The 10502-nt window shown below is 50.9% G+C and overlaps 1 protein-coding gene across 1 annotated transcript; it reads left to right on the top strand.

The window, feature by feature from the left end:
- Positions 1-1541: 1541 nt before the first annotated feature.
- Positions 1542-6404, top strand: CABP5 (calcium binding protein 5). Its single transcript, XM_056136873.1, has 6 exons — positions 1542-1675; positions 2770-2800; positions 3440-3583; positions 4641-4750; positions 5017-5164; positions 6332-6404. The coding sequence occupies exons 1-6, from the start codon at positions 1613-1615 to the stop codon at positions 6355-6357; spliced, it is 522 nt and encodes a 173-aa protein (XP_055992848.1). The 5' UTR covers positions 1542-1612; the 3' UTR covers positions 6358-6404.
- Positions 6405-10502: the final 4098 nt, after the last annotated feature.

Consider the following 10502-nt stretch of genomic DNA (forward strand, 5'->3'; position numbering starts at 1 on the left):
TGCTTGCCCCACCCCATAGAGCAGGCCCCTGAGCCCCCTGGACACAGCCGCCGCCCTTTCCAGCACTTGGCTGTCATCGGGTGGTTTTAGGGCCGAAGCCCCTGGCACGAAATTGTCTGCTCTGCAGATCTTGGTTCCTTTCCACGGAGACTGGTGTTTGGAAGTCAAGACTGGCTGCTCAGTGTGCTTGCTAATATTGGGGTGTTTCCCCTGAGAGGGGCTGGAGTGATAGCACAGTGGGTAGGGCGTTTGCCTTGCACACGGATGACCTGGCTGACCAGGCCAACCCAGGTTTGATTCCTCCACCCCTCTCAGCCCGGCAAGCTGCCGAGAGTATCTCGCCTGCACAGCAAAGCTTGGCAAGCTACCTATGACGTATTCGATATGCCAAACACAGTAACAAGTCTCACAATGGAGACGTTACTGGACCCTCTTGAGCAAATCGAACGGGAGGACAGTGACAATTCCCCCTGAGAGAAAGGGCACGCAGGGTCCCCAGCACATGGTGATCTTTGCGAGTGCTTGAAACCCAAGCAGACACACCTGCACCCCAAAGGTGGACCCAGCACAATGCTCCCCTCGCCAGTTGCTCCCTGTTCCTGCAGTAGAGTCCTTCACAGTGCCCCAGGGGAGGTGGGGAGATGGGGCATGGGACTCCCTTGCCCTGTGCTTCCATTTCTCCCCAAGCCCTTACTGGGGGCCATCTTCACTTTCCCAGACCCCAGCACTAGCCCAAACTGCCCTTTAGAGGGACACTGGCTCCCCCCACCCCCCATGTGGATTACATAATTTCCCCACCTTGGCTCACTGAAAAAAGGAGGGAAAGGGGCAAGCAGAGTAAGCACAAGAACCTCTGTCTCCTGTTAGATGTGGAGAGGCCTCTAGCAGTACTAAGGGGGCCTCACCTGGTGGTAATCAGCACATTCAGACAATTCAGTGTGCAGCCCAGCGTCGTGGTGCTGATCAACCAGGTGCAGCAGAGGCCACCAGGGATACCCAGTGGTGCTCAGGGCTCACCCCTGGCTCTACATTCAGGGTTCACCCCTGACGGGGCTCAAGGACCAAATGGAGTGCCAGGGATTGAACCCAGGGTTGACTGAGCTTCATTTCTTAAGCTTGTGATCTGAGGACTATTTTCAATAATGCTTGGATGGATCCTGGGCTCCTGCACCCAGAAGCACGTACCCCTTGCCAAGTCTGCACAGCTGTCCCTCTGTGCAAGCTCGATACTCAGCTGCCAGGGTGCTGGGGTCAGGCCCAGTGAATGAGGTCAGGCCCTGGGCAGAGGCCAGGCTGGGCGCCAGGTTTGTTGGAAAGTGGGGAGCACAGATTTCTTTGCCTAAGCCCCATCCTGCAGCTGCCTACCCAGATCCATCATGGGGATTGCAAAGCCCAGAACCCTGATCCTGGCCCCCCTTCCCGCCCTGCCCCAGCACAGATGGAAGGGTAAACCACGTGGGCCTGTCTCCCCCAAGGCAGATAGTTCCCTCCCAGATGTCCAGCTCTCAGATTCGGGAGGGGGGGCGGAGGGGGAAGGCCAAGCCAGCAGCACAGAGGCCCTGTGGGGGTGTCACTTTTGCTGCTGGACCCAGTGAGCACTGGCTACACCGCCATGCAGTTCCCAATGGGGCCTGCCTGCATCTTCCTGAGAAAGGGCATTGCAGAGAAACAGCGGGTGAGGAGGGCACAGGGGACTGTGATGATAGGGGAAGGATGGGAGGGGATGGGGTCAGGAAATAGAGGGGCTAGGGAGGGCAGAACTTCCAGGGAGCATGCCGGGGAGGAGGGGAGATGAGGCCAGGAGAGAAAGGGGGTGTGAAATGGAAAGGTGCGGGGTTGGGGGGCGGCAATACCAAAGACCTGTCTGGCCCATGGATGCTCACTGACGATGGTGATGATAGTGGTTGTGGTGATGGTGGTGATGGTGACGGTGGTGGTGATGATGGTGATGATGATGATGATGGTGATAGCCTTTGCTCTTTATTAAGCTGTTTCCCCGTGCCCTGCCCTGGGAAAGTTCTTTGTCTTCCTGGTACCCTTGTCTTCCTCGTGCCAAAGTTCTTTGCCTTCCTGGTACCCTTAAGCTGGGGTTGGTGAGAGTTTCATCCCTAATCTACGGATAGGGAAGTGGTGACCTACCTCAGGCAGCCCTTCCTGAGACCTATGTGGTTCCCAGGGGGCAGACTTCATTCCCTGAGGTATTAGATGACCCCAGGAGCATTTTGGTGGGGGGGGGAGGGTAGGGGCAGGGGCAGCAAGAAAGAGCTGGAGTCATAACTGACACTGGGGACATCTGGGCTGGGGCCTCAGCCTGCAGGTCACTGGACTCTGGGTAGAGTCCTGGGCAGAAGGTACAGAAGTGGGTGGGGAATGAATCATCAGGGGGGTCTGGAAAGAAGCCAGAGCTGGGGGTGGGTGGGTGACGGGAGGACCCATATGCTGCTTCTGGCCTCCTGTGTGACAGCCAGGGAGGAATGTCACGTCACTCCCTGGTCTGGGTGGGGATCTTGCAGCTTTGTGCCCTCAGGCAATTTCCCTACCCTCTCTGATCCTCACAGAAATGCTCTTTCTGCCCATCTGATAAAGATGGTCAGAAAAGACAGGACTTGGTGGTGGCAGGGTTTCCCCCCAACCCCTCCCCCTCCCCATCACCAGGGGAATGAGTTGGGAGGAAGGGAGGTGAGCCTGGAGTCAGCTCTGGAAGGATGAAGCATAAACGTGTGGGAGCACTGATGCATCCTCAACCCTCTCCCCTGCACCTCGCTCCAGGAGAGACCATTGGGACAAGATGAGATGGAAGGTGATGCACCAAACCTGCCCCACCCTGCACCTGCCAGCCTGTCATGTAAAATTCCCGGGAAAGGGTCCCTGCTCTTTCCCATCCTGATTACTCTGGAGCTTTCTCTCATGCCCTGGAAAAGCATTTCTTCCTCCAAGTGTCTCACAGTTCTGGGGGGATGCACCAGCTTAGGGAAATGAGAAAACTCACCCCAGACTTGGAAGGTGTGTCTGTGGCCCCTTCTCCAGTCACAGGAATGATTCCTCTACACAAGGCTCACATTCCTCCATTCACTGAAAAAACAAAACAAAACAAAAAAACAAAAAAAAAAAAACGGGTTTTTGAGCTGGAGAGATAGCTCAGTGGGGAGGGCGCTTGCCTTGCACACAGCCAACCAGGTTTGATCTCTGGCATCCCATATGATCTCCCAAGCACCACCAGAAGTGACCCCTTACTCCTGCAGAGCCAGAAGTAAGCCCTTAGCACTGCCAGATGTGGTGCCCAAGCCCCATCCCCCAGTCCCCAAGTTGGGATTTTTGAAATGTGTTCCCCTTCCTTAGAGCCTCAGGGATGTTTTCAAGGGACCCCACCATATCCTCTGATTGTTTCAATGCCTCCACCCCTACCCCCTGCCCGCCCACCTTCTCGCTCAACTTTCAGAGCTCCGGGAAGCATTTTTGGAGTTTGACAAGGACAGAGATGGATTTATCTCGTGTAAAGACCTGGGCAATCTCATGAGGACGATGGGGTACATGCCCACGGAGATGGAGCTGACAGAACTGGGCCAGCAAATCCGCATGAACTGTGAGACTGGGGATGGGGTGGGCCAGGGGCACAGGAACTGGAGTGAGTGGGAGGGGGGAAAGTCTGGAAGGAAACAGCTAAGACTCCACACAAGGGCAGAGACTGACTCTGGCTGCAGCCTCTGTGCACTGACTTACTATTCCTGGTCTATTTGAAAAGGAAAGTTGACTAGCACCTTCTTGAGCCTCAGTTTCCCCATCTGCCCAGTGAAGGTACAAACCCTCCTTGGTTCTGAGGCGGCCTTCAAGGGCGCAGGAAGGGCAGGTCCAGGCTTAGTGTAAGGCTAGGTCATCACCTCTGCCCCCACCCATGCTCCCAGCCTGTGGAGACCGAAGTGCAGGTCAGGATCACCCTTAAAGGCATAGCCAGGGGTCAGCTCTAGCACAGCTGAGAGAGCATTTGCCTTGCATGCGGCCAACCCAGGTTCAATCCCTGACATCCCATATGGTCCCCTGAGCACTACAAGGAGTAATTGCTGAGTGCAGAGAAGGAGTAACCCTTAAGCATAGTGTGGTGTGACCCAAAAAGCAAAAAAAAAAAAAATAATAAAAATAAAAATAAATAAAAGGGCGCAGCCAATCTTGGAGGCTATGGGTTTGGGCAGTGCCTGGCCCTGAAGCCGCTGTTTCCTTTGCTCCAGGTTATAGTGCAAACAGGCTGGACATGAGGAGTGTGATGGACAGACAGGCTTGCTGCTTTGTCTCTCCCAGCCCCCCTCCAGATGAAGTTGGATCACAGTGACATGCATGGCATCCTGGACCAGCCTAAACCCACCCCTGGCCCACTGTGCAGCTGAGGGGACCCAAGGACAGCTTGACTCAAGGAATCTTTTCTCAGCTTATGTTTATTCTTTGTCTAGCCAATGCAGGCAGTCAGGCAGGTGTGGGACAGATGACAGATGCTTGTTTGTGTCTGTCCTTTCACGCACCAGGATTTCTTGGGTCTTCTTTGGTACAGCTGTTAGCAGGCCGGGGAATGGGCACAGACCCCTCCCTTAAAGTCAGGCCCCCAGGGAAGGGGCTTGGACCCTCACAGGACCCTCTTCTGCTCTCCGTAGCAGGGGGTCGTGTGGATTTTGATGACTTTGTGGAGCTGATGGCCCCCAGGCTGCTGGCAGAAACTGCTGGCATGATCGGAGTCCAGGAGCTGCGAGATGCCTTCAAGGAAGTAAGTGGAGAAGTTGCTTCCTGTTAGAGGAGTGGTGTGTGTGTGTGTGTGTGTGTGTGTGTGTGTGTGTGTGTGTGTGTGTGTGTATGGTGGGTTCTCAACCAGGGTTGGTGCCCTACCAGAGCCCCAAAGGCTGGTGGTTGTCCTGCATGTGCATTCTGGAGGCTGATGTTTTGACTCCATGCTCAGCTGAGTTCCTGGCTCAGCCACTCTCGGTCTGGTGGAGGCCAGGGGGCTGCTAAATCCTCTGTTCTGCTCCTGTGCAGTTTGACGCTAATGGAGATGGGGAGATCACCCTTGGGGAGCTGCAGCAGGCCATGCAAAGGCTCCTGGGGGAGAAGCTCAGCCCCCAAGAGATTGCCGAGGTTGTCCAGGAAGCTGATGTGAACGGGGATGGCACTGTCGACTTTGAAGGTGGGATTTTTTTGAGGATTCACCTCGGGAACCTCCCTCTAATTTCTCCGTTGGTTTCCCCCATTCCCTCCAATCTGGCCTTTTCCTCTTTCTGTCTTTCTTCCCAGCTTAGGGTTCAAGCGTTGGGAGCACATGTCCCAGCCCTTTCTCCTCATGCCATCTCCAAGGGCTTCATCTCTAGGCTCGCTCTCACTTGGGGCTGCTCCTCAGCACCCCTCCTACGGAGTCCCCTTCCTACTCAGGGCAGCTGGCAGAACTCACTGTTACTTTTCTCTTCCCTTCCTCTGTCCCTGGGCACCTTTTTCTAGGGGGGTTGGGGAAGACGCAGTGCCCTACCTGGTGGAGAGTGGACAGTTGAGTCGCTGGGAACCAGGGTTCATAGGCGTTTCCAATTCAGGACCCTCTCACCTATGTGGGCATGTCCTAGTTACTCCGTCAGATTAAACCTCCCTCACTTCCAGCTTTGTAGAATAGGGTGATGAGGACACTCCAGGTTTCAGTGATAAGAATTGTGACCCAGACCTTGCTCATGTTACAGGGTGAATTGACATTTAGGCAGGGATGGAAAACAACTGGTTCATTTATCTTTGAGTCCCAGCCTGGTCAGAGCAGGACAGACTCACCATCGACCTTAGGTATATTGGCCAACCTCATGGCATCTGGCCAGTAAAATGGCCTTTATGCCTCCAGAATTTGTTGAGGAGAGGAAATAAAGAGACTCATTACACCATATATACAACACTTCACATGTCTTTTATTCTTGGTTCGTTTTTGGGGCTCCATGCCCGGCAGTGCTCAGGGTTAACTCCTGGCTCTGTGCTCAGGGATTACTCCTGGCAAGGCTTGGAAGAACCATCTGGGGTGCTGGAGATAGAACCCAGGTTGGACATAAGCAAGACAAGTGCCTTCCCTGCTGTACCATGTCTCTGGCCCCACACTTCACATGTCTTATGAACATTTGACTGTTGTAGCATTTGAAGAACCTTGTCAGTAACCATCCCATAATTCCCAGGTGTCAGAGAACGAAATTGAGGCTTTGGAGAGTCCAGTCATTCCCTGAAGCTCACTTTTGTTCCCCAACACATTGCATGGCTCAAAAACAAAACAGTAAGGATCCCACCAATGACTCCTACAAACAGGGGCCTTACCAGGAACTTTCCCTTGCAGAATTTGTGAAGATGATGTCTCGCTGAGAAAGTTCTGGACACCTCAGTCCTCTCCTGACTGGCGTGGAACAAGCACTTTGGAAGATTGACCCTGTGGCTCCTTCAGGCAGGGTGGGGAGAGTAGTTGGATTGGGATGGCTGTGTCCAGGCTACGGGCCGGAGGGCACCCACAGAACTGGAGTAAGAATGAAACATGTATGGGACGGACATGAAAGAGCACTTGGGGCCAGCTGCCACTCCAAACACCCCCAAATTAAAGATGTGCTTGGATCCATGTAACCTGATGTCCCTGTAACCTTCCTGGTTCTCCTTCAGGTTCCTTAAAGGGTAAAACAGTCTTTCCGTTCCCTCCTCCACTCCTCAGCTGCTACAAGTCTCCTCCAAAAGAGAGAGGCAAGGCCATCTGGAAACTAGGCTCCTGAATCCACCAGACCTGCAAAGGGTTAATTAAGGGTTTCCTTCCTTCCCCCCTTTCCTGATTTCTTGAAAGTATATAGAGTGCTTTCCCCTCTGCTCATCTACTTCCTCCTCCCTGTGTCAGATGCACAGGCTACCGATTTAAATCATAAATCTGGATTAACAAGGTTTAGGTCAAGCTGATCTCCTGGTAATTAATCCTCAACACCCTCCCCCCCCACACACAATCTCCCCAAAAAGTTACTGTGAAAAGAGAGTTCTTCAAATCCTCAGCTCTACAAGAGGGCTGCAGAAACATTCCTGGAAGCTTCCTCCCCCTGCATATGTCCATATATCATTCATCTACCCACCCACCCACTCCTCCTCTATCCACCCATCCATATACCCAACCACATATCCTTGTCTGCCATCCATTATCCACCTACTTATCCACCCATCCATCCATCTATTCATCCCCATCCATCATGCATTCATCCATACATCTTCATCCACCCACCCACCCACCCACCCATCCACAAATTCATCTATCATCAGTTCACCAGTATGCCATCCATCCATTCATCCATCCATCCACCCACCTGTGAGTTTCCAAGAAAAGTGTGGTGGAGCCCACAGGACTCGAGCATTCATTGACTGAGAGCTGCTGCGAGCTTCTAAAGAAAAGGCATGGGCACACAGGAGACTCTAGCATTTGGTGACTGAGAGCTGCCTCCCCAGGCTGGATGATGGCGACAGACAGATAAAGAACCCGGGGAACAGAGAAACGGACCTGGGCTGGTCGGCTGTCTGTTTATTTCTCTCTCCTCCCCAGGATAGTCAGATCTCTCCCCTTACGGCACAATCCTAGTTGTATTTTGGTCATAGTCCCAGTCATCATAGTTCCATCATCCTAGTCTCCTTGTAGTCCTCTACTTTGTTCTATTCTTCACTATAGTCATAGTCTCATAGTTCTCTACTTCCAGTCATTGTACTCATCTAGTCCTCCTTCTAGTCCTCAAAGTCTCAAAGTCCTAAAGTTTCAGTTCTCATCCTAAGTGCCAAAAGTCCCAAAGTCCCAAAATATCCAAAGTCTTCCTTCTCCTCCTTTACAGCAAAGTTATATAGGAATCATGAAGGGTGGGGATACACAAAGGTGGGATTGAACATTATCATGACAACAATCAGAGATAATACCCTTCCTTCAGGAGATTAATCTCATCTGAGGGTTCAGCACTCCATATTACTAGGAGATCTACTCAAGGGCGGGATTCCATCCAGGGTGTATTGCTTTCTCCTTCCCTCAGCTAGTAATCCATTTAAACAATCATAGTAAATTTACTTCTCATAATATTTCTAGTTTTTTTTGTATGAACACAGTTTATAAGGAAGAGTGTAGGGGGTGGGTATGGCTTCCTGTCCTAGGGGTCCATGTACGGGAATCACAAGCTCCCTATTTATTTACTTTTGGCTTTTGGGCCATGCCTAGAAGTGTTCAGAGCTTACGTTTGGCTCTACGCTCAGGGATTACTCTTGACAGGTTCAGGAGCTCATAAGGGATACCAGGATTTTAACTTGGGTCCTGCTGTCTCTGGCCCCAGTGAAGGCCTTCTAAACCATGCCTGATGGTCTGCATCTCAGTCCGCGTTGTGAATGGTCCCACATCTAAGCAAGGGTGAGGGAGGATTTACAGTAGAGAAATCTCACACCCATTACTGAGACTACTTCAAAGCAATAGCAACAATCTGTACTGACAATAGACACCATTGTAAAACATTGTGACCATCATAATATTTTCCCTATATTATCTCTCCCATCTAAAAGACCTGAAAAATGAATAAAGTGATCAGGCAGACCCCAATAGAGAGAATTCCACAAAGCACCTGACCAGTCCACCTTACAACTGTCAAGGTCCTCAATCCTGAGGAAAGTCTGACGAGCCTTTGGGACATGAGGACTGAGTGGAAGGTGGAATCCTTGGGTTTTGTTTGTTTTTATTAAAGAGGCATTTGGGGCTGGAGTAATAAGATAACGGATAGGGCATTTGCCTTGCACGCAGCTGATCTGGATTGGATCCCTGGCAGCCCATATGGTCCCCTGAGTGCAAAGCCAGGAGTAGGTCCTGAACACCACCAGGTGTGACCCACAAACAAAGCAAAAAAAGACGCATTTATCCCAACAATATTCTTCACAGAATATCTTCTTCTCCTCTTCTTTTTTGCCCCCCACCCCACTTTATTTAAGCACAGGGGTGTAAAAGTTGCTCATGATGATTTGTTACAGGTATTTAATATTCTAACACTAATCCCACCAAAGTTGCTTTCCTTCACCATTGTCCCCATTTTCCCAGCCAACCCTCAAGCCTGTCTTTGTGTAGGTCCACAAGAATTTATTTTATGCCGTGTCCTGGGCGGCAAACTTGAACCTTGGCCGGAGTGAGGGAATGAGAGCTAACAGGGCTAGAGAGGACTGCATGCAATATGCGGCATACAGCAAGTTTATTTTAATCCAAGCTGGTTTATATAGTATTATTTTAGCAATGATCAGCAGGTTACATAAGCTTCATTAACAATATTAATCATGCTGTGCAAGCAACTTTATTTTTGCCAATATTACTTGTTTTTCGGTTCCTTCTTGTTTTTCGATTCCCTATCTCAGCCCTGAGAAACAAGGAGTGGAGATGTGGCTTTGGGCCTGGCCAAGGCAGATACAAGCCAATCCTCCCTTCAGCCTCTTCTCAAGTCCAGCTGCCAGACCATGGTGACCCTTCAGCTTTTCTCTCGAGGCAGGTCGCCAGAGCATGGTGGCCCTTAGACCCCCTTTCCAGGCTGGCCGCCAGAGCATGGTGGCCCTTCAGCCGCCTGTCAAGTCCTGCTGTCAGGGGACGGCTCACTCTCATGCCAAGTTTCTTCACACCCATTCCTGTTCACAGGGACAGAGGTGGGAGTACCTAGGCCCCCTCTGCACCCAGTCCCTGTTTAGAAGGATAGAGGCAGGGGGTGCCTAGGTCCATCCCCAACAATTTTAAATTACTTGTTACCCATAAATTGCCAAGAGAATGATCAAAAATTATTTCCTTTGAAGAAAATTACTGAAAATTCTTGTATCTAACCATGTGATTATTAAGTCTTTGTCTGAGGGATCACTAATATATTACAAGTTAATCTCCTGTGTTAATGTTTTTATTAGCTGAAGTTGGTTGGTGTCTACATTACACCTCATTCAATCTGGTGTGCTACTACTGGATTGTCAGTGATGTAGAGTTTGGAAATGTTATGCAGCCACAAAAAAATTAAGAGGTTTTGACTAGTCAGTCGGCTGGAGTTATTATTATTATTATTATTTTTACTCTGTTTACATGGTGATGGAAGTGGTTGTGGGTGTGACTGCAGGGACATCACATCCAGAAGTCCAGGGAAGTGGGGGGATGTTGTCCATCCCAATTCCGAGAAGGTCCTGAGCTTTTAACAACAGGGACTCGAGTATCTGAGTTTTCAGCCAGTTAAGCTTGCTATGAGCCTCAGTAGTCCTGAGGTGATGGAGTTTGGCCAGTGGTGGCTTTGTGGTGTGTCCTTCTCCTCTTTCATTGCACTTTTTCTACTTTGCCACTAAAACCATTCTAAAAAACAAAGTTGATTAAAAACATTTTAAGCACTGCACCCCATATCCTTTCTTCTTGGGCTTGCTCTCGAATTACTTTCCTTCTCAGGATTCATACTCAGATTTCCACAGCCCGGCAAGTTACCGAGAGTATCTCGCCCACACAGCAAAGCCTGGCA

The sequence above is a fragment of the Sorex fumeus genome, unplaced genomic scaffold (genome assembly GCF_029834395.1).
Source record: "Sorex fumeus unplaced genomic scaffold, SorFum_2.1 ptg000122l, whole genome shotgun sequence".
NCBI lineage: Eukaryota > Metazoa > Chordata > Mammalia > Eulipotyphla > Soricidae > Sorex > Sorex fumeus.